The sequence below is a fragment of the Phyllostomus hastatus genome, unplaced genomic scaffold, assembly GCF_019186645.2.
Source record: "Phyllostomus hastatus isolate PE091 unplaced genomic scaffold, TTU_PhHast_1.1 phas_scaffold_182, whole genome shotgun sequence".
Lineage (NCBI taxonomy): Eukaryota > Metazoa > Chordata > Mammalia > Chiroptera > Phyllostomidae > Phyllostomus > Phyllostomus hastatus.
In genome coordinates, this window is record NW_025334013.1 from 4,902,464 (window position 1) to 4,926,107 (window position 23,644).

General features: G+C 58.7%; 1 protein-coding gene across 4 annotated transcripts in view; it reads left to right on the top strand.

Moving 5' to 3' along the window:
- Positions 1-11,445: 11,445 nt before the first annotated feature.
- H6PD (hexose-6-phosphate dehydrogenase/glucose 1-dehydrogenase) overlaps positions 11,446-23,644 on the top strand; it is a 30,937-nt gene continuing 18,738 nt past the window's right edge. The window contains exons 1-3 of one of the 4 annotated variants that reach the window (XM_045858994.1): positions 11,446-12,014; positions 21,027-21,672; positions 22,744-22,861. In XM_045858994.1, the coding sequence (XP_045714950.1) occupies positions 12,001-12,014; positions 21,027-21,672; positions 22,744-22,861 (778 nt within the window). In that variant the 5' untranslated portion in view covers positions 11,446-12,000. The other 3 variants (XM_045858996.1, XM_045858995.1, XM_045858997.1) reach the window with 3 other exon arrangements.

Below are 23,644 nucleotides of genomic sequence, written 5' to 3' on the forward strand. Positions count from 1 at the left end.
CTCACCAGTGCCTCGTGTTGCGGGGTGGGGGGGCGCACTTTTCTCCTGAAGTCACTCAATCGTGCACTCGTGGGTCCCTTGAGTTCTGCTGGGAACAGTTTACCTTTCAGATTCAGCAAAAGCAAAGCTCGTCAACGGCGAAAACAAGCAATCCCCGCTTGGCGCTCCATCGTGTCCTCACTAAACGGGGCGTTAAAACGGGGCTCGGGCCCCAGGTCCGTCACGGGCCCAGGCGCCAGAGGCCACCAGTCCCAGTCCCGAGGCAAGGTGTGGGCGGCTGGACAGACGTGCAAAGGAAGGGTTAAGTGACTGTTTTGCATAATTAGCTCAATTACTACTTGGAAGAAGAAAAAAGGCGGCGCGTTTGCGATTAAGGAAAGTTGCAGGGGGGTGGGGTGCGGGGGGGGGCGGTCTTGCAGTATCGCCCCCGCGTGGAGAAGCCGGGGCTTGCATCCCCTTCCCTCCCGCGGCCCGAAAGGATCTTGACGCAGAGGATTCAGAGGTCAGGCCCGCGTGCCCCAGATGTGGGGCACGGCCGCCTGGGGGGGGGGGTGCAACTCCCCCCTGAAGAATCGAAGGTGCGGGGGGGGGGGGCGCCTGCCCGGTGACATTCGTTCCCTGACAGCCAAGAGCAGGGAGCTTCTGGGGACCAGCTGTGGGCCTGGGAGAGTCCTGGGGCGGGGCGGGGGGACCTGAAGGAAGAGCCCGATCTCCAGGGGGTGAGGGTGGAATTAAAAACAACAAAAGACCAGCCAGGGCAGGCCTCTTCCCTGGAATCAAGAGAACCGCAGGGGCGAGCTCTTGCCCACAGAGGGTGTCCCCAAAGACCCTTGCAAGCGGCTCTTCTGTGAGGAGCGTTAAATACCTGCTGAACCCAGGGCGCAGAGAGGCCAGTCCACGACCTCCCAGTCCTGGTAGACCTCCCCTGTCCCCTTCCTTTCCCCCCCCCTTCTGTCCCCCAGCAATCCAGCAGGGCACAACTAACAACAGAGAAACTCAACGTCAGAAAACCAGGATCCCAGCCCCTCCCCGCAGGCCCCGCCCCAGCCCCCAAGCTGGGGGTGGGGAGAAGCTGTAACGGGCTTTAACTGTTCCAAGGGACTGGACTTTTACAATCCCGGCTGGAGGGCGGGGCCAGGCAGGTAAGATTTCGTCCTTACACTTCCTGCAAGGCTGGAGGGAGAGCATTCCAGCAGGCTTGCAACCCGCCGTGGAGGGAGTTTGAAGTTCTCTTTTGCACCAGATGAGTCCCCCCAACCGCACTTAGAAGCTATAAAACGGCGCCAGGGTTAATCTCCCAATCGCTGGGAAGCGCCAGTGGCCCTTGCGTTCATTAGGGCTCCGTTCACACTCCCTGCCTCGCCGCTAAACACCTGTTCCTGTGCAGCTCCGTCTAAAAGGGCGGCGCTCACCAGCGTTCCATTTGTGATTCGCATTTTTCTGGTGCCCACACGGGAGCCTCGCACTAACGCTACCCAGTGTCTGGGAACTTCACACAGACAGACTCGTCCGGGGCCTCGTTCCTGTGGCACTTAATTCTGCAAGAGTTAGGGACACGCTGTGGCCGCATTACCTGGCTGCGTGGGCGCTGGGAAGGAGAGGTGGCCGAGACTTCGGCGTGCGTTTGAATTCCATACGTCACTTGTTTCGGAACCAGGACGCACCTGGACTCAACGTCCTCCCACACTGGGCCTGTGCTCAAGGCAAAGCATCCGATTTAAGCTAACGCATAATTGTGCTTCATGATGAAAGCGTGGCTGGACCAGTGTGGCGTCCAGAGGGGTACCGAGGACATGGACACGAGATGTGGTCCTTGGGGAGGTTTCTGCTGTGTGGACATCGGCTGCTGTCCCAGCTGGGACAAGGGGAAGAGCTGGGGACAAACCTCCGGTGTCTCACGCTCTCCATGCAAAGGTAAAAGGATGACTGGCTCGCCCTGGCTGGTGTGGCTCAGTGGATTGAGCCCCAGCCTGCAAACCAAAGGGTCGCAGGATCCATTCCCAGTCAGGGCACACGCCTGGGGCGCAGGCCAGGTCCCCAGTGGCGGGTGCTCGAGAGGCAACCACACTGGGGTTCTCTCCCTCTCTTTCTCCCTCTCTTCCCCTCTCTCTAAAAATAAAGATATATATATATATATATATTTTAAAGGATTACTGTCTTGTCCTAACACCAGGGCACAGGGGACACAGGGGCATTCTGGGTTAAATGACCCTGCACAGGCCAACTGTCTCTCAGCTCCTCACCCACGAGATGCTGTCCCGGGTGACGCATTTCTCCTCTTCAGTGGTTTTTAAAAATCGGGAAGAAATGCACACGGCATAAGATTTACCATTACGATCATTCGTTGGTGTTCCATGCGATGGCGTTGAGTGTTCACAGTGCTGAGTAACCATCGCCACCGACGGTCCCCGGAACTTGGTTCGCCTTTGCGAACGGAAATTCTGTCCCCAGCGAACACCAACTCCGCCCCTGCCCCAGCCCCCGGCGCCCACTGTTCTGCTCTCAGCCTCTCTGGAGGTGCCGGCCCCTATCGATAGGTGGCCCCTATCGAGGGATCGCGAGACATCTGTCCTTTCGTGTCTGGCTCCTCCCCTCAGCGTGACGTCTTCCAGCTCCATCCGCGTTGGGCCGAGGATCCGAACCTGCTTCCTTCTGGTGGCGGAGTAATAATCCACTGTGCGCATCTCCCTGCGGTTGCGCACCTGTTTATCTGTCGGCTGGCACGTGGGCTGCTTCTGTCCGTGGACGGTTGTGAGCAAAGCTGCTGCAAACACGGGTGCACACGAGTCTCAGCCCACCTTCTGGATCTGGGTGCATCGCCCCAGAAGTGGGGTTGCTGGATGCCACCGAGTTTCCACGTTCAAGTTTTGGAGGAACCTCTAAGCTGTTCATCACAGTAGCTGCCGGTGAAAATGCCACATGCCCAGCGCGAGGCAGGAGGGATCCGGTTTCTCCACGTCCTCACAATGCACTCTTCGCTTTTTTTCGTTTAGTTTATTTGGTTCCCGCCAGCCTAGTGGGCGTGAAGCGGTGTCTCGCGGTGGCTGTGGTTTGCTTCTCCCTAATGACGGGTGACGCTGAGCACCATTTCACGGGCTTATCGGCCCTCGTGTAACTTCCTTGGGAAAAGCATCTATTTATTCGAGTCCTTGCCCGTTGTTAGTTTGGTTTTCTTGTTGTCAGGTTACAGGATATTAGATTTTAGGTGTGAGATATTTTAGACAGTAAACCCTTATCAGACATATGATTTTCAGATATTTTCTCCTGTGCCGTGGGTTGCTTCTCAGGCTCCTGATAGCATCCTTTGATGCACGACCAAATGTGACTTTTTGTGTATGTAAGAAAAAAAAAACAGCCAATAGAGATCTGCCAGCTGCCAGCTGTGCTGTCGTGACCAGTTCGCCCAGATCCAGCAGGCATGGATTATGGAGAGCCTCGTGCTGGGCGTGGGGGTGGGGGGTTCACGTTCATGAGATACAGTGGCCGCTAGACCACTCACCTTCCAAGCGTCTGCGGTCCAGTTGACAGGACACATAAATCAGAGGCTGGAAACAATGACCACCAATGCGTGCAGGTGCCATGTGACCATGTCAAACATGTGAACTCCAGCTGCGGAGACCCAGCGTCAAGGGGGGGGGGGGGTCAGGGGAAGCCGCACGGCCCCTTGTCACCTGCCCCAAACCGCACGATCACATTTCTCACCAGCAATCGATACTTCCGTGCTCACAGCACATGCTGTGTGGCATCTGAGTCAGCGAGGGCTGGAGGCCGTTAGCTCAAGGGGCTACAGCGTCGGCGGCCCAGCCGAGGCCGGGTCCTCGGGGGGACAGCTTCTGCGTTGTCTGTGTGGCAGATGGGACAGTCCGCCTTTCCTGGAGGCAACGCCGGCAAATCAAGTCACAGGAGTTTTTTGTTTTTTGTTTTTTGTTTTTTTTTTTTTTTTACTGAGTGCCTATTTTTTGTCACAGGTGTTCTGTGCTCTCCATCATGGTTTTAAAATAACAATAAAAAAGAGTTTTACTGTTATCCACAATTGAATTTAATGAAATTACATCTCACAAAAGCATTACAAGACAATTATTAACATGAGCAGAAACGCATTTTAGAAAGGCTTCCTCGTAAACGCCTCTGAGGGAATTCCCACACCCAGATGAGACGGGCTGATGGAAGCCTGAAACTCCTGGACCACAGCAGCCCAGACCCTGAACACACGGGTCCTGAGCCCTGGACAAGTGGAAACGAATCAGGAATCACGGTTGCTGAGATGAATGTAAGTACGTGGGGGACGTATGATTTCTTTTTTTTTTTAATCCTCACCCAAGGATATGTTTATTAATTTTAGAGGGAGGACAGGAATGAGAGAGAGAGGAACACTGATATAAGAGAAACATCGATCGGTTGCCTCCAGTACATGCCCCCACCGGGGATCGAACCTGCAACCTAGGTGTGTTGCCCTAACAGGGAGTCGAACCTGCAGCCTTTTGATGCATGGGACCATGCTCCAACCCACTGAGCCACTGGGCCAGGGAGACATATGACTTCTCAGTGGTCATTACAAATTTTTGTCCTGTCTGTTGCTTTGTAGCAACATCTCTGTTGTTTAAGGCAAGGTGCGCTCACACTTCAAGGAGCTTCCCTGAGCTGCTTTGCCAGCTTCCCCCACTGGAAGGTGGGCTCCCCCAGGAGAGTCTCTCCCAGGGAGGAGCTATGTTTCCCGGCCCCCCGAAGACTTGCTTCAAGACGAGGGGACCCACTTGCTGAAGCCAAAAGCCCAGGCAGCACCCTTGACTCCTCCCCCTCCCTCCTCATGTAGCCCATCAGCAAACACTATCAGTTTCCTCCCCCAGCCTCTCTGCACAGAATGCAGGTGCCTCCTGTGAATTAACCACGTGTTTCTGAGGCTTCGACATCTGGCGGTGGAGGCAGCGCCCCTCTCCGGGATGGCCAGTTCCTGGAGATGGTAAAGGATTCACCCTGGAGTGTGCATTTCCCATACAAACCCACCCATCCAGGGGCTCACCCTTCCAACCTCCTCCACTAGGGGGCCTCACACTCAGGCCACGAGCCCCTGATCACCCAGCGTAGGTACTAGACAACCCAGGGCAGCCCCTGCTCCCCAGAACCACAGAAAGTATTCAAACCAGCCAGTCCCGAGCCTGCTCACCCTGTCTTCCCTTTCCTTCCCCCGGAAACCACCATAAAGGGTCTTGCCCACGTCCCCCCGCCTTCCTCTGCCTTCTAACCAACACTGGCGCTTCCCCGTGTGGCCGTGTGGATGGCGTGGCCTGCCCCTCCCTCGTGGGGACTGTCACAGGCTATCTTTCCCGTGGAGGCCATCTCCTGATCCGTTGGCCTTGCCATGCCTGAAAAATGACACTTACATTTTCAATCACCCTGGAGTTGTGCCTCTTGCCAGCCTGGACCCTCCAGGTACCCCGACCCACTCAGGGTGCTTGTCCTTGAGGCCCGTAACCCCGGGGCCTTTCCAAAATGAAAACTGATTATTTACTCTCCCCCAGAGCCTTCCACTACACGTTAGAATAAAACCACATTCCTCGCAGGGCCTCTGAGGCCTGCGTGTCCAGCTCCTACCTCTTGCTCAATATCCCAGCCACGCTGGCTCCCTTTCAGCTCCCCAGAGGTGCCAGGCACTGTCCTGCCTCAGGGCCTTTGCACGTGCTATCCTCTGCCCGGAACGCCCTTCCCCCAGCTTTGCAGGACCAGCCTCTCACCCTCTAGTCTCAGTCAAATGTCACCTCTCGGAAAGGGCTTCCTTGACTGGACAGTCATTTTCATATTCCGCTTCATTTTCCTGTTTTATTTTCTTCATCACACTTGTCACTCTGTCACCTTCTTTCCTTGTCTGTCTGTCTCCCCACCCCCACCTGGAGTCGAACATAAAATCTCCTTGAGCACAGGGGCCTAGTTCACAGCTGTGTCCCCCCAGGTCTGCACAGCCGGGCATGTAGCACTGGAGGAACGAATGAATGAAAGGGACCTTACCTGTCTGGCCAGGACTGCAGAGGGGAGCAGTGGCAGGGGCTGCTGCGTGCAGAGCCATCCCCTGCTGTGGCCCTGCAGCCCCCCCCGGGAGCGGCTGGCTCACTAGAGGCTCCCGAACTCCTGGCCCCGGACCGGGCTACTGCAGTGCGGGGCTGGGAAAGGCAGACGGTGCCTGCTTCCCGGACAAGCCGACGGGAAGCAGCCTCTGTCTCGTGAGGTCCTGCCGACCATCCCATTCCCCCTGCAAGGGTGCCCCGTCCTTCCCCGGACCCCAGGCTCGCCCGTCGCCTGCTCCCCGAGCTGGGCTGTCCCCGGCTGCGTCTCCCCTTGGCCCGAAGGATGCGATGCGGCGTTTGCTGGTGCAGGGATGTCTGGGGAGGCTGCCAGCACTTTTATCTTCACATTTCATCTGCCAGCCAAGAGCTTTTCCCTGCTTTTGCCTCTTGGAGCTTAAAGCAAGAAACGTTGACCTTGAGTCCAGGTGCTTCTTGTTTTGCTACACAGGGTCCCCTGTCCTGGTTCACATCCAGGCCAGCTGCTCCCCAATCTTCTCTCTCTTTCTTTCCCTTGACCCCTTTATCCTACACGTCACCCCCCTCCCCCCTGCCCCCAGGCAGCCTTGGAATAATATGTGGGATTTTCCTTCTGAGATCTGGCTCAGGCAGTAGTATAGTAGCTTTGCTAGTTTCCCCCCTTTCCCCAAGGGCATGATGCACCTTCTCAGGCTGTGGTCACATGACCACCTGCAGAAAACATCCCCAGAGTCCCAGCCGCCTGCAGAGCAAAGGGGACTCCAGCACCTGAACGTGGTGGCTGTGGCTCCTCACCCTGTGTCACATCCACTGGACCAGCATTGTCTGAGGGTGGGTTACAGGCCAGACACCCGTGCGTCAGCCAGGGTCTGCCTCCCTGCGCCAGGTGGGGACTGTGGGCGCGTCCGTGTTGCACTGCTGTCCAAGCCAATGCTTTGGGGGCTCGTTACGTGGCAGTTTGACGAAGCGTCCCGGGACCACCGAATGTCCACGTGCAAGAGTGGACCCGCTACCTCTCACTTCGTCCACAAAAATTAACTAAAACTAAAGTGGAAGTCTAGCCCTGACCGGTAGGGCTCAGTTGTTTGGGTATCATCCTGCAAAGTGAAAGGTTGCCAGTTCGATTCCCGGTCAGGGCACATGGCCAGGTTGTGGGTTCGATCCCTGGTCAGGGTGCCTACAAGAGGCAACCGATGGATGTTTCTCTCTCACAGTGATGTTTCTCTTCCTCTTTTTCTCCCTTCCTTCCCCCTCTCTAAAAAAATATTTAAAAAATTAGCTCTAAATATAAGAACTAAAACTATTGAACTCCCAGAAGAAAATGCAAACATACATTTTCTTGACACTGGTTTGCCAAACCTCCTTAGATACCACACCAAAAGCACAAGCAACAAAAGAAAAAATAGGCAAGTTGCACATCAACAGAATTAAAACTCTTGTGTCTCAAAGGACACCATCAGGACAGTAAAAAGCCAGCCCACAGCGTGGGAGAAAATCTTTGCACGTCACACATCTGGGAAGCGGCCTGCATGCAGAATACATAGGAATTCTAACAACTCAGTAATGAAAAGACGACCCAACTGAGAGATGGACAAAGAATCTGCCTTGATTTCCCCAGAGAATATATACAACGGCCGATGAGCCCAGGAAAAGATGCTCAACATCCCACGGCATCCGGAAAACGCCAATCAAAACCACAGTTAGATGCCACTTCCCACCCAGGATGGTTCGAATCACGAAGTCAGATCCTAACAAGTGCTGGCCAGGGTGCGGAGAAGCAGAGCCCCTCGTGGGTTGCTGGTGGGGACGCAGAACAGCGCGGCCACTGTGGAAAAGTCTGGTGGTTTCTCAGAAAATTAAACGCAGAGTAATCATAGGACCCAGACATGCCAGTCCTCGGGAGGGAGATACGTGTCCACACCTGTCCTTAGTCACGTTACCCAGGACGGCTAGAAAGTGGGGAAGTCCAGGAACTGATGATGAGTGGACAAGTGAATGGATAAACGGAACGTGGCATATCCATGCAACCAAATAGCATTTAGCAACAACAAGGAGTGGCGTGCTGGTAGATGCTACAACACGGATGACCCTTGAAGACATTATGTAGATACACATATGCATGTGGTTATAGAACGTATATGTAGACAAACGGCCACCTATTGCATGATCCCACTTACATGAAAAGCCCTGAATAGGCAAATCCACAGACAGCAAGCAGACCAGTGGCCTCGGGGGGAGGGGTGACCGCTGAGGGGGACGGCCGTATCGCTGGGGTGATGAACACATACGGACTTGACCGTGCCCACCGCCACACAGCCCTGTGACTACTATTCCAGAAGCCAGGGACTCGTACACTTTTAAATGGGTGAATGGCGTAGTCTGCGAATTATATCTCAGTAAAGCTGTTATACAAAAAAAAAAAATCACGTGACAAGGGTCCCGGATCACCCAGAGGGCTTGAGAATCTGCACGCGGGCGAGTGATGGCTCTGTGAGGCCGGCCAGTCTTCCACGGCCGGAACCCGTCCATCCCCTCAGCTGGCAGACGGCACTGGGCCGGTGTGACCAGAGGCGGAGACCCTGACCTGGGCAGATTATCCTCGACGATACGAGCGTGCCCCTCCGGTCACCCGAGTCCTTAGAAAGCGGAGGCCCTTTCCCGGCTGGACCTGACGAAGAAGGAGAGCGTCCAAGCCCTTGACCTTCTGCGGCTGGCTTTGCAGACGGAGGCCGGAGGGCCACAGCCGGGGAATGTGGTGACTCCTGGAAGCTGGGAAACAGGGATCTCAGTCCCCAGCCGCGAGGAGCGGAATTCCGCCGACCCCCGACAGAGCAGGAGAAGGGCCCTCCTGGGAGGGAAGGCGGTTCTGCGGCCCCTTGGGTCGAGCCCGAGACCCGTGTGGGGCTCCTGACCCACAGGCCTGTGAGATAACAGATTTGTGTTCTTTTTTTTTTAAAATTCACTTTTAGAGAGGGAAGGGAGGGAGACAGAGAGAGAGAGAGAGAGAAACATCAATGTGCAGTTGCTGGGGGTTATGGCCTGCAACCCAGGCATGTACCCTGGCTGGGAATCGAACCTGTGACACTTTGGTTCGCAGCCCGTGCTCAGTCCACTGAGCCACGCCAGCCAGGGCATATTTGTGTTCTTTAAATCACTCAACGGCGGCCCGTCGTTCTGGCAGCCAGAGAAAGCCAGCACACAGCGGCTTCGTGGAGACTCTACGAAGCTGATCTCCGAAAAAAAAGAAAAGAGCCCTGAGCTTTCTCACGTCTACGACACCTGTTCTCCCCTCCCCACCCTCTGGGAAGAGCAAAGCGGGACCAGGCAGAGCGGACGCAGTGAACGCTGCCTGACAATGGAAGCTCCACAGACACCTCCTGTGAGTCATTCGTCAGTCCGGGGCTCAGCTTTCCACGTCTGCGAGGTGGGCACGTACCTGGACCGCTGCCCGCCCCGCGATCCGGGAAGGCACAGCAAACCTGCTCCCGGATGGCTGGCTGCAGGGCACTCCTGGGCAGGCCCGGGCCCCAGGGAAGCTCACTCCTTCCTCTGGCTTCCTTCGGAGCGTCTGGGGCACAGCTGGTCCCCGGTGACGCGGCCTGGAGCGTCTGCTGTTGGCTCAGAACCGAGAAAAGCTTCGGGTCGGCTACGGGGCGGAAGCCAATGACCAGGTCCTGGATGGATGAGGATTCAGGACTTTTGGTTTTGGGGGCAGCACTCTCACACCCGACTGTCGGAATGCAGCCCGACTGTCTGCGTGATGGAGAGAAAGCGAAGCAATAGGCCGGGTTGGGGGAGAAGGCACCGCATGGGGAGGAGGCTGGGAGACCAGAGAAATAGAGATACCCCGGTGCCAATGGGGGAACAGGTGTGACACCCTAGGTTCATTTCCACCCCTCCTCAGTCCCCACCCACCAACGGGTACATGAGCACACATGTTTTTTTAATGAGCTGGCCACAATGGACTGGCTTGGGGGTGTTTTCAAAGACGCCTTCAAGGTGCCCGAGCATCTCGTGACGGCTGTGCGGGCATCTGGAAAGGGTCCCTCTGCTCGCCTCGGCCTCTGGGCACCTGCCTGCTCCCTGCTGTGCCTCCCTTGGCCTGGGTCTGCATAGTTGTGTGGGTGCATGGCGCGCCCAGGGTTACAGAGCATGGCAAGGCCTCTGGACCGAGAGTCCTGATGTTGCCCAGGCTGGTCTGGCTGGCCCCCACCTAGGCCCTCCTGCCACTTCCAGGTGTGGAGGCAGCCACTGGGTAGCGGGTTCCTCCATCCTCTGAACGGGCCCCACTCAGGATGGCTGAAACCTTTCCCGGGGTGCACAGCCCACTGCAGGCCCCCAGATGGCCGTGGCCTTGATGGCAGGGGCGCCCAGCCCCCCTTGGTTCCCCAGCCTTCCCGGAACCCTCTTGCCCAACATCCTGTGTGGTCATCAAGCCTGTTGTCCTGCTTAGTCCTGCTTAGTCCTGCTGGCCACTGCCCAGTTCCTTCTGCTGGTTCCTGACCCTCTCCCTCTGCAAGAACCTTCCAGAAATAAAACCTGCTACACGTTTCCGGGCTCTGGCCAGAATCCATCTTGGGGCTCTTGGGCAGAGCTGGGCATGCATCCTCCTGTGTCTGGGCTGGGGAGAGGGTAGGTCTGGAGAAGGCACAGGGTGGGAATGGGGGATCTATGTCCAGGAGGTAGTCTGGCTGGCCAGGGTAGCACTGCCCCTGCCTTAATTAACCCAGGGTCACTGAGGGTCTGCTGAGAAACAGGAAGGAGCAGCTGTCTCCATAACTGCTGGGGTCCCACTGGGTGCACTCACAGCGCCGTGGGGCTGGGAGAAAAGTGGGCACAGGGCTGCTGCGGGGCGGGGGGAGGCGGGTACTGCGAGAGAATGGTCAGGGGTGGGGTGGAGGACCGGCACACCACCCACTGGGTGCACTTATCCACCTCACCGTCACCCTGCAGAGAGGGGGCCCTCTTCACCTTTGCTGTTCTGCTAATGAAACCGCAGGAGTGCAGGCTACCGCTTACTGAGCACTTATCCCAGGCCCGGTAACCCGCGGGGCAGGCACCCGCTCACTGCCCTCTGGCCCGCGTGAAGAAACCGAGCCTCAGGCCACGGGGGAAAAGCAGGGACTTGGAGCTGCCTGGCGAAGTCGTGGCAGTGGCGTGCTCTCTGACCCCTAGGTCATTACTCTGGGTGTTGCAAACAGGGTGAACCAAGCTGCTCCATCAGACCAGCCACCCAGGCAGAGGAAAGCAAGGCCTGGGGAGGGCAGGTGACCTGCTCCCACAGCTCGTGCGGGATTCTGGGGAGGAGCCAGCAACCAGGCTCCCTGGCCTCCTTCTGCACACGACCACTTCCCTCGGCCACTCGTGTGTCTCACAAGGCAGCCCCTACGATGCACAGCAGAGCCCCGGGCGGGAGACCGGCTGCGGTTGGGAGGGAGGACCGGCCAGTTGCCCGCCCCTTTTGCTCCTGAAAGCCGCGGATCTGAAGGAACTGGGAACTCGTTCGGAGGCCCCGCCTGCTCCTCCCGGGACCGCCGGAGCCAGGGGGCGTGGCCTCGTCTGCGTCTCCGTCTCCGCCTTGAGCTCCGGGCTCTGTCCCGCTGCGCGCGCGCGCGCACCTTGCCTGGGGCCTCCCCGCGCGCGCGCGCAACCCGGACCAGGGGACCCCTGCGCGCGCGCGCGGAAGCCGCCTGGGTGTGAGGCCCTGGGAGCCGCGCTTCCGGGCAGGGGAAGGGCGGCCGGGCTGAACTTGGCCTCACGCCCCCTCCACCCCCCACCCCGCTCGCTGTCCCCGGTTCCGCTGGTGAAACCCGATCGCGCGTCAGGCGCGGGGCCGCGTGACGCGCACCTGTCGGGTCAGCCCAGGCCCGCGGAAGACCATGCGCGGGGCCCCGGCCTGAGCCCGGGCAGCAGCGCCCCGCTCTACGCGCCGCCCCGACGTTCCGCGGAGCAGCGGCCGGCTCTGATGGCTAAGACGAAGTAAGCTGCCTCTCCCGCTTTCTCTCCGGCTCCTTTGGCCACATGCGTTCCTTCTGGCCGGATGGCGGCTGCGCGCGCGCGCGCGGGGCCGGACCAGAGGTCGGTGGGTCGGGCCGCGGGCCCGGGAGGCCGGCCACGCGCGGCTGTTAAACCCTTGGGCATTTTGTCGGGAAGAGTCACCTTCGCCACCGCCCGCCAGCCTGCAGCCGCTGGGAACCAGGCTGGGCCAGAGCCTGCCCGAAACCTCCTCCCACCCTCTTTCTGCAAAATAAATTAATTGTTCACGTCCACCTCGGCCAGATCCCTGGGCACAGGTTCTGTTTGTCGGTGGTTCGGCGGCAGGCAGGCAGGCCGGCCCCTGTGAGGCGAGTCCAGAGGGACCAGTGGGGTCCCTTCCTAGGCTTTCTGGAATTGAGTTCACCGCGAGTAGGGACTCATTGCTTTTTCATGGGATCTGCTTAATCTTCGGCTTTAACCCTCAGGTTTCAGTCAGAGATTCCAATACACCCAACGAATGGTTTTCCAGAAGCAAACAGGCCCAGAGCTCTGAAAATCAGCTCACTCAAATTGGAAAGTTTTGCCAGAAATGAGAACTGGAAAAATCATAAGCCCGAATTCCCTGCCCCCCACAACCCCGTGCGGCTCCCACCCCACCCCCGCTAGGCCAATGGCCCACCAAATGTAGCAGATGAGGGAAAACTGGTGTACAGTGGGCACATTCTAAATTGTTTTCTGCATTCTTTGCAGAGAGGGATGGCTGAAAGAATTTCTGAGCTTATAGGGCTAACCTTTTTTTTTTAAAGATTTTATTTATTTTTAGAGAGGGAAGGGAGGGAGAAAGAGAGAGAGAAACATCAATGTGTGGTTGCTGGGGGTCATGGCCTGCAACCCAGGCATGTACCCTGACTGGGAATCAAACCTGCAACACTTTGGTTCGCAGCCCGCGCTCAATCCACTAAGCTACGCCAGCCAGGGCAGGGCTAATCTTTTGGTAAGTTTTAGGAGCACCTGAGAGAGAAAAATGCTCTGTGTTTGGCGTGAACAGAGCTCGCTTTTGCAAGAGCGTTTTGTGCAACTGTTTCTTTGAGGTACATGATTGCTCAACAAATAACCACTTGAGGCAAACATTCAAGTCAGTTGTATCCCACGTCTGGAGTTACTAAGTTACTCTTCTGGTCAGATGGGTTTGGGCCAGTTAAAAGGGAAATAGTTAAATCTGTGGGCAAGAAAAGGGAAACCAAGAGGCACCTTGGTCCTCTGTGGCCCGGCCACTTCTCACTTTATTGATGGCATTCGAACAAGACAAATGTCATCGCAGGTTGGCAGACTTCCCCTGGTGCCTGTCAGGCCCTCCCCAGGGCAGAGCAGGACGTCCGGTGCTGCTTTTTCCACTGTCCAGCGCTGGGAGCCAGGTGGCTCTTTGTCTGGGAGAGCTCTCACCAGCGTTGTCTCCCAGAGTATGTCCGCAGCCGTGATCTGGGTGGTGTTTTTTTTTTCAGCCAGGGGTTACCAGGAGGGGATGACTCCTATTTTACAGCTGGAGAAAAGGGCCTCAGTGGTGAAGCAAGAGCCTAGGGCTACAGCGTGAGAGGTTCGCCCTCTGGCTGTGTTCTTCGGGCCAGGTTATCCACCCCTCCAGGGCTGGGTGGGGACTTAACCATCTCAGCATCACGTCTGGTGCGTTTTTCGTCGGTGAGCCGGCTGTTCCTTGGCACGTCCTGTGTTGTGAGGCGGCCGGTCGGCCGCGCAGCTGTTCCAAGAAGCCAGCGAGAGACGCCCCTTCGCTCACGATGCTACTGGTTTCATAACAGTCGGAGCTAATGTTTCTTGGGCGCCCGCGCCATGCCACGCACCGTGCCAAGTGCTTTATGCGGAGCGTCTCATTTTGTTTTTATCGACTTGTTTTCCCACTCTGTGGCCGAGGGAGGGACAGAGAGGTTAAATAGCCTGCGTAAGGTCACACGGCTCGGCTCTCCCACGGCACCTGTTCGCCAGAAACGGAGCGGCCCTTCCAGGTTTTCACAAAGCAACTCGGGCCTGAACACAATGTTTTCGTGACGTCAAAAGGGAGAAGGGGAGTGAGTCACTGTTAGCCGTGTACAGCAGTCGGTGTTCAGGACACCTTGACCTCAGGGCGCGGAGCTGCCTCCCAGCTCCCGGAGCTTATGCAAGAGAAGGAGCCTGTTTGTTTAAACCGCGGACGTTCCCGTGTGTTAGCGGACCAGAAGGCGGGGCCGCACTGCTACAATGTTAGACATGTTGCCGTAGGGGGTTGCAGTCAGGCATGGGCAGGTTGAGGGGCGGTTGGCGCTGGAGCCAGTCTCTGCCCGTCTGTCCTCATCCTGTCACCTGTCTTGCTGCAGTAAGTGATTCTGCCTCCTGCACCCTCTGCTCCTTCTAAAAACAGGGACAATAGTAATGCCTCCCTCACAAGTGGTCACACGATGCACGTTGACTCTTAGACTAGCATTTCATGTGCAGTGTAACACTCTGTAAGTATCTCTTTTATGATTAATAGTATTGTTACAGGTAGCAAGCTGCTGCTAATATGTACAATGTCATGTATTCGTCTCCACTCGAGGTTCGTTCCTTTGTGTTGTGGTGCACGTGCAGAGAGCTCAGGCACAGGCGACAGAGGTCTTGTGCAAACCGGTGTATTCGTTCGTTCAGCAGGTGTTCGGGTGCACCCGCCGTGTGCCGGGCCCCTGTTCTGCGGGCCGGAGATGTGCAGTGGACGAAGCACAAACACTTCTGTCCTCACTGGCACTTACGCTCTGGAGGGGCGGGGTGGCAGACAATGAACAAAATCAACGTCCTTTTCTCACCCAGTGTGTTAGAACTAGGGGGACACATAAAGCAGGGGATGGCGTGGGGGTGGGAGGGTTACAGTTTTACACAGTCGGCCGAGAAAGCCTCACTGAGAAGGTGACATTACGGCCGGGACTCGAAGCAGTGAGGGGGCGGCCCATGTGGACATCTGCGGGGAAAAGTGGGTCAGGCAGCGAGAGCAGCAAGTACGAAGGCCCTGAGGCAGGGGGGTGGGTGTCTGGGGCCTAGAGGGGGGCGGGGAAGCAGGGAAAAAGACAGAGGTAGCAGGGGGAGGCCAGCCCGTGCAGGCCCTGCAGGCCACTGAGCAGAAGAAAGATGTGGTCTGGCCTGGGCAGGGACCGCTGGGTTCAGGGAGGGAGAAAAAGGGGAGGCCGGTGGGGTGGTTTTGACAGCAGGGCAGGCGGAGGTGATGGTGGTGGCCAGGACCAGAGTGCCGCGGGGGGAGGTGGAGGGAAGCGGGCGTTTTCCCCATCAATTTTGAAGATAGAAACTGTAGGGTTTGTGGGGGCTGGGGACCCCAAGGTTTCTGGCCCGAGTGGTGGATGGAGAGACCTGCCTTGTGCTGAGAGTGGGGGAGTCCGCGCTCGGAGCAGGCTGGGAGATACGTCCGTTTGATTTTCAACCTGATTTTCAACGTGGAAAGCGGCAGACGTGCAACTAGTGGTGTCACGGTAGCAGTTGGTGGTCTGAGCGTGGAGCTGAGGGGAGCAAGTCCAGACGGGGAAGCATGGACTTGGCAGACAGGCCAGTTGTGCTGGTAAATGTGTAACAACCCACTCTGCAGGGGGCAGGAGGTGGGGAGGGCTGGATTGCAGCCTTTGCCAATGACTGCTGGTAAACACCGCTAGCGGGCCAACTTCAAGCACATGTTACAGAATATCTTCTTCTTACAGATACAATAGTTGAAAGTAATGTCAAGAGCCTGGCTCGTAGTGACATGTAGCACAGTAATTAGGAAGTCATGCGTTTGGAGTATTTATGACCTGTGCTACAAATACAATGGGTGTAGCTATAAGTGTGTATACTTCCGTGGTTAATAATGGCTGTGCTTAACAGCTGGCTGGAACAATTCCTGAAAATTTAGCAGTTGAATCTTGTGGGCAGGTACAGGGCGGCTCTAGCACACCCCCTGAGTCTTTGGGACCCAAGGTGGGAACTAAACAGGGGATGGGAATAAGGACTCTCTCGGGTTAGGAAGAAGGGCCCTAGTGCGCGATCTCACACTGGTCCCCAGTCCAGCCCTGGGCGGTCGTTGCTGAAGGTCCGTCTGGCTTGCATGTGCGGGGGCGAGGAGGGGGGAGGGGTGGCACAGAGGGGCCCCAACAGACAGGAAAGAGCAGGAGAAAGGAGAGAGCAAGAGAGTCAGGGAGTAGAGAAGAGACCCGGCCCAGTCCCTGGTCCTTTAGTTGAAAAGGATCTTCAGTTTCCTTTGTTTTACTCCTACACATTCTTTTAAAAATCCCAAACTCCTGGGCTGTGGTTTGAAGAAAACCTCCCTCCTCCCCGCCCGGCAAACAGAAAGCAGAAGTCAAGGGAGCAGGGTGGCCACAGCCACTGACCTTTACCTCCCAGCCCCTCTCCCGCCCTTTGGCTTCTGGGAACAGAGGCCAGAGCCGTTTCCCCCTGGGGCGCGCCAGAAACCGCTGGCCCCGGCACAAGCTGGGTCTGCGCCGGGCCTGGGCAGGCACGGCTCTGTGGGTGCCCCCCCCCATAGCTGCCCCTTTCGCCTGGGCAGAGACAGAGACGGGAACCCTGATTCTGACCCAAATCCCCTGGCCGGGCAGTGCCCACAGCTTTGTGGATGTTACCAGAGCCGAGCTGCAAAGGTGAGTCCCCGGGGTGCTGGGCAGGAAGCCCTCGGTCTGCAGGTGGGGGCAGTGGCGGGGGTGCCTGGACAGTGGGCATGTGCCCTGTCAGTCCCGAAGCCAAGAGCAGCCCCGTCAGGGGGAAGACCCCCACACCCCCAAGGATGCCCCCACGGCCTGCACTTTGCAGTGAGGTGTGTTTCTGGAAGGACGTGTCTTGAACCATCACCGCTGTGTGTGAATGAAACGGCATTCTCCTGAGCACGGAAGGGGCGGCTCCAAAGAGCTTTGTCTTAACTTCCGAAGGACTCGGTTACCAGCTCATTGCCTCCTGTGTGCCAGCCCTGTGTTCTCCTGGCCCGCTGCCGTGGCCTGGGGCTGCAAGCGCTTAACTGCCCTTCCAGAAAGGTGGTGGGTGTCTCTCGGATAACAGTGATCTCCTTTCCTTGGGAAACGTAGGGCTTAAGGGCAGGAGATGCTGGCAGCGGCCCTGCGGCTCAGTCTCTCCCAGGCGGTGGATGAGGCCGCAGAGGCGCAGCCGGGGTAAAAGACGCGGCGTTCCAGGCAACGAGGCGGTTTGGTGGCAGGACCGGTGAGAACCACCTCGCGTGCTGGCTCACAGCCCGATGCGCTGCCCGCCCGGTCCTGTAGCTTCTCAGATGTTTCACTAAGGGCCTTCTGTCTGTTCATGAAAACGAGAAGAGGGTGTGTGGAGCAGGGTCAGCAGGGACAGCGCCGCTGCCGTGCCTTTGGCCGACTGCAAGTTCGTCATGTTAGCCGATTCCTCCCACAGCCCCATCCTTCTCGGGACCGGCCAGGAGGCGGGAGGAAGGGCTTCAGGAAAACCTTCCAAAGTGGAGCCTCGCAGGGGACGTGCTGCGGCCACCTGGCGTCCCCTTTTTTAGACGAGGAGACGTGGACCCAGCCCGACTAGGTGACTGAATTAGGTCATAGAGCTCGGAGGTGGCTTTGAGCCCAGGTCCTCTGCGCCAAATGCCACGCTGCATGGACACGGGGACTCGGGCTTCGTGACTCAACAGTCGGCCTCGCCTGCGGTGTTCTCGTCTGTGCGACGAGTGTCCGTCCCCGCAGAGTCTCCTTCCCCGGGGGGTGGGGTCCGAGGAACGAGGGACACAGCGTGTTTACGTTGTCCTCTGCACACGCGGGCTGTTGAACTGACCGTTAGGGATTGCCATCAAGCTCTCCGTAGTTAGCGGCCAGTCTGCAGGGGACGGGCCGGTTGAAACCACGGCAGGCGGTTTCGAAAGATCCCCTGTTTGCCCCCCGCCGGAGCCTGGAGCCCTTTGCCTCGGCGACGGCAGCGGGAGGCAGGTGCGGGGTGATTCCGGCGAGAACCGCCGCTCTGGACTCCATGCACAGCACTCCCGCGTCTCGCTATCCCAAGGGTGTTCTTCAGACAAGCCGCCAGCCTCTCAGGCCCTTCCCTGAACTCTCTGCGTCGGAATCTGTGTTTCAAGACCATCCCCAAGAGATTCAGATACACATTGAAGTTTGAGAAACACTGTTAAGGTTAAAAAACTGGCAGTAAACCAAACACACGCGCACACACCGCCCACACGGGGTCAGGAAAGAGACGCGGTCCCTGGAGTTGAGCAACCGCAGAGAGTAAGCAACGTTGTTGCAATACCTGGCGGCTCTGATGTGCTAGCTCGAGGGAGTTCTGGGGACATGCGCAGGAGAGGACGAGGGGGGCTAGCCCGGGAGACCTCCGCGTCAGAAGGGCATTACACAGAGGGCTTTGCGCGGTCTTCTGGCGCGGGGGGCTAGAGGTTCTGGCCCTTGGGGCTCTCTCCCCTGCCCGCCCAGGCCCCCCTGAAGCTCTTGAGCTCCTTCTGCTGCTTGTACCAGGCGCGTCCAGAACTCTCCGGCCAGGAGCCCCGAGGCGCAGCCTGCCAGCTGGCGGCCGCTCCCTCCCCAGGCTCTTCCCTGGGCCTCGCAGTTCTCGCTGCCTGCCTCCCGCACTGACCTTGCAGCTCTTCCTTCCCTCCAGACTGGGGCGGTTGCCAGTTAGGAAAGACATGCTTGGAGGGACAGGGACAGGGCTTGGAAAGCAGGAGAAGAAAGCGGAAGGGTCCAGTGGTCGCTCCTGATAGGGGGGTGAGCGCAGAGGAAGGAAGAGGGCAGGAGGAGCGAGGGGTCCCTCGGTTCGCCAGGGGAAAGCTCCGTGAGGAGTGTGTGTCCGGTGTCTCGTGGAGCCCGGCGCCAACGCCATTGTTGGACCCTCCTCTTGGTTTGGCTACTGACTGGTGCCGTCTCGTTGGGGGGGGGGGGTAGGTCTCGAGGGAGATGAGGACGAAGCGCAGGGAAAAGTGGGGGAGGGGTCAGAGTCAGGAGGCCGACCCGGGGCCTTGATGCAGGGGGTGAGGGAGGCCTGCAGCGCCCTTGTCAGTTCCTGTGATTTCTTTCTTTCATTCTTCCTTTCTTTCTTTCTTTCTTTCTTCTTCTTCTTCTTCTTCTTCTTCTTCTTCTTCTTCTTCTTCTTCTTCTTCTTCTTCTTCTTCTTCTTCTTCTAATAGAATATCTACTTTATTCTTTTTTAAAAGATTTCATTTATTTATTTTTAGAGTGGGAAGGGAGGGGAGAAAGAGAGAGAGAGAGAAACATCAATGTGCGGTTGCAGGGGACCCAGCCCACAACCCAGGCATGTGCTCTGACTGGGAATCGAACCTGCAACACTTTGGTTCACAGCCCGTGCTCAATCCACTGAGCTACGCCAGCCAGGGCTCTTTCTTCTTTTTTATAAAATATTTTTTTTTTATTTTTAGAGAGAGGGGAAGGGTGGGAGAAAGAGAGGGAAACATCCGTGTGTGGTTCCCTCTCATGCACCCCTTACTGGGCACCTGGCCCACAACCCAGGCAGGTGCCCCGCCTGGGAGTTGAACCTGCAACCTTTTGGTTCACAGACCGGCACTTAGCCCACTGAGCCACAGCAGCCAGGGTGGTTTCTGTGGTGTCTTTAAACCTGGATTTCACTGTCTGTGTAACCCGATGATGGCCCCATTGTGGAGGGTGTTGTTCATCCTTCCTGTGGGCGAATGCCTGTCAGGGACATAAACAGGCGCTAACCGGTCATCTCAGTCCTTCCTCGTGAGCGCCCCCCGGGCTGGGCCCCGCTCCCCTGTCTGTTCCTGAGACCCAGTTGCTGACCGTGGCTCCTTCCTTCCTCACTGGGTCTGCCCTCCCCTGGAAGCCCTGGCCCCAGTGGGTAGCTGGAGGAAGGGAGAACCGTGGCGTCCAATGGAGCCCATTAAGCTTTACAGCCTCGGCCAGACCGGAAGGCCGCAGAGAGCAGATCCTCCGATGCCTCTGTGCCAGGCCCAAGGCCTCTCGCTTTTCACCCCCATCGGCCGCTTCAGATTAGGCTGAAAACCAGCCGAGGTGTCGGGCCCCCCCGTGGGGAGGCCGCGGCGCACGGTCGCTGTGTGGTCAGCTCAGGGGCCGGGGAGGCTGGTGCCCGGCCGGCTCCCCTACCTTCTCACCTGGGGACCTTCGCCTGCCTGAGCCTCGGCTGTCCTACCCGCAGAAGGGCGACGAGGGTGATACCCACTCCACTGGGTCTTCTCAGGGCCCTGGCCCGTGTTCGGTGAGACCTGACGCACGCATGCACCGCGTTTGCCGCTCTTGTTGCCATCCTGCAATAATCGCTGCCGCTCACATGGGACTGAATGGGCGGTAGGCACCGTCCTAAGCACATTATGACAGTGAACTCCTCATAACCCTGTAACGGCCTTCTGATGTGGGGGCCTCTGTTACTCCCATTTCCATCGGGGAAACTGAGGTACAGAGAGGTTGTGTCACTGGGATTCAGCCTCAGCCATTGGGTCCCAGGTTCTGTGTCTGTAATTCCCACACTGTAGCAACAGTCTGAAAGCAAGTTGTCTGAGAGCCCCGTGGCCGTGGGAGGAGCAAAGCGGTGTGAGGGGAGGTGACCGGCGTCATCTGAGGGCCTGCCGCGTCCCTGAGCTGCCCTGGTGGCCTAGGGAGCTGGTGTGCAGGGCGACAGCCTGGCCCTGGTCACGAGCTGCGTGGCTCCAATCCCACGGCAGCCCCGTGGGCCTCCCCCGTGGCCCGTGCCGCCTTCCTGTAGAAAAATGTCCCACCTCTCGCGGTGGCCTGCCGCCTTCCAGGGCACAGTCCCTGTTTACATTGCAGGCTCTCTACCCACTGGCTTCCTGGAACAGAAGCAAGCTGCCAGGGAGGGAGGGGGAGGCTGTGAGCCTCTTAACATTTTCCTGAGAAACACGTGGCTGTGTCTTGCCAGGCAGGAAGTGTTCGGTGGCCCAGGAGTGTGTTCGCCCCATGTCGCAGCCACCGGGGCCGTGTCTGACCCTTCCTTGTTCCTTGTGTGTCTTCCCAGGCACCCTAGGCACCCAGGCTTTTGGAAGATGCTCCCAGTGGCCGTGTGGGTGGCCCTGCTGGGCTGCCTGCAGGCCCAGGAGCTCCAGGAACACGTCTCCATAATCCTGCTGGGAGCAACTGGGGACCTGGCCAAGAAGTACCTGTGGCAGGGCCTGTTCCAGCTGTACCTGGATGAGGCGGGGAAGGGCCATCATTTTAGCTTCCACGGGGCTGCTCTGACGGCCCCCGAGCAGGGCCAAGAGGTCCTGGCCAAGGTCCTGGAGTCCCTCTCCTGCCCCAAGGATGTGGCCCCTGATCGCTGTGCCGAACTCAAGGGCCAGTTCCAGCGACTGAGCCAGTACCGCCAGCTGAAGACTCCTGAGGACTACCTGGCCCTGAGCAAGGACATGGAGGCCCTGGTCCAGCGGGAGGGCCTCCGGGAGGCCGGCCGGATTTTCTACTTCTCGGTGCCCCCCTTCGCCTATGCGGACATCGCCCGGAGCATCAACAGCAGCTGCCGGCCGGGCCCCGACGCCTGGCTGCGGGTCGTGCTGGAGAAACCCTTCGGCCACGACTACCTCTCAGCCCAGCAGCTGGCCGAGGAGCTTGGGAGCTTCTTCCAGGAGGAGGAGATGTACCGGGTGGACCATTACCTGGGCAAGCAGGTGAGCAGGTCAGCTCAGAGCCTGCTGGGGTCGGAGTAGGCGGGGCCAACCCCGTGGGCGGGGCCGCACCACTCACTATGGAGTGGGGCCCAGAGGCAGGTGAAATCGGAGCTCCAGGGTCATGGTGAAGGTCAGAGGACTGAGGAAAAGCCGTGAGCAGGTCTGGGCGGCCCTTGCCCACGTGTCCCGCCCACTGCTGCCCAGAAGGGGCTGGGCCCTGCTCTCTGAGCGGTGCCCTGTGTCCCCTCTGCGGGGGGGGGGGGGGGGCCCAGGCCCCCTGGGAGCTAGACCTGGCTTCCAGCTGGGGGGTGCTGTGGGAATGACAGCGAACCACCTCTTCCACACCTGTCTGCCTGTGTTTCAGTGTTGCTTTCTTCCCGAGTTCCATTTCAGGCCAGAAGGCTGGTAACAAGGTGTTAACACTGAATAGGGACCCCAGGTCCATCCAGGCTTCTCGGGCAGGCCCCTGTGGCAGAGCACGGGGGGGGCGCCAACCTGGGCGAGGGTACGTGTCAGCTGGCCAGGTCACTCTGAGCGTGCCCTCGGAGCCCCTGTAGGACGTCTGTCCCCCGATATGCGGGCAGGGAGTGTGCAGCTGCGCTCTCCCGTGCTGAGCAGGCTGGGAGCCCCGCGCTCCGGCCCCCCTTTGGGGCTGCAGTGTGCCCAGAGTGGTCCGCAGACCAGCGCCTGTCCTGGTGCGAGTTTCACTTGTTTATGGGGAAATGAAAAAAAAAATTACATACTGGATGTTTTCAATGGGAAGCTTTTCTTACTCCAGTTTTGGTGTGACGATAGCTTTCTGGTGTTCAAGGTCGATGGTGACAGATGGTAGATAACCTTAAACATTTTCTTTCCCGGCAAACTAGAAATCTGGGCGCCCCGTGGAGGTCCCTTAAAAGTGCTTGAGCACCCTCGCTGGGCCGGGAAGCCCTGGAGTCCAGGGACGCGGCCCCGAGCGCCCTCCCGGGGCGGGGACCAGCGGGCGTGGGGCCCCCCTGCCTGCCTGGGAGTCAGGACCGCAACTTCGTGCCGGGAGGAGCGTGCCGCACTACCAGTGTCCTTCCCCGCCAGGCCGTGGCTCAGATCCTGCCCTTCCGCGACCAGAACCGCAAGGCCCTGGACGGCCTCTGGAATCGGCACCACGTGGAGCGGGTGGAGGTCGTCCTGAAGGAGACGCTGGACGCCGAAGGTGCGTGCGTGGGCCTCCTCGCCCTCCTCCTGCCCTGCGTCGGCGGACGCGCTGGGCCGGCCGGCGCCTCTGCCACCGCCTGCCGGTGTGCGCCGACCGCGCGGAGCCCCGGGGCGCCCGCAGGCAGACCGGAGAGGGGTCCTGGCTGCCCTCGGGGAGCGGGGGTCTGGTGAAGCACACGTGGCCCCCCCCACCCCCGGGTCGCTGGCCGACAGGGAGTGCTGGTGGCTCAGGCGGCAGGAGGCTCCCTGGCCCCGGTGACCAGCACACCCCCTCGCCCGCTGGTCCCGCCCGCTCTTAACCCTCCTCGAAGCTGTCACTTCCTCTAGGGGGCCTCTGCGGGGCGGCTAGGCAGGGTCCACTCCCGAGTGGCACTTGCGTGCTGTGTGCCTCCCTTCACTGCCCCTCCCGGTCTTCTCCTCCTTGTCCCCGCCCCCATCCTGGGCGTCTGTCCCAGCAGGCCGCAGGGCCCGGGCCACCCCCCGCTCGGGCTCCGGGCTCACCCCTGGAGTGTCGCCCCGGGTGTCGGAAGACCCGAGTGTCGGCCCGGCTCTGCCTTCGCCCGGGTGGCCTGGGCACGTCACCTCCTCCTCCGTGAGATGAGGCCCCCGGGAGCTCTGGCGCCCTGGGGCGTCCTCAGATGTTCTGAGCATGGAGACTGTCCACACGCAAGGCAATCACGAAAACAAATTCTTCTCGTGTCCTAATCCCCCCAGTAGCCAAACGAGGTGGGTGTGTTATTAGCCTCCACGGACAGATGAGGCTTGGTGACGTGCCCAAGGT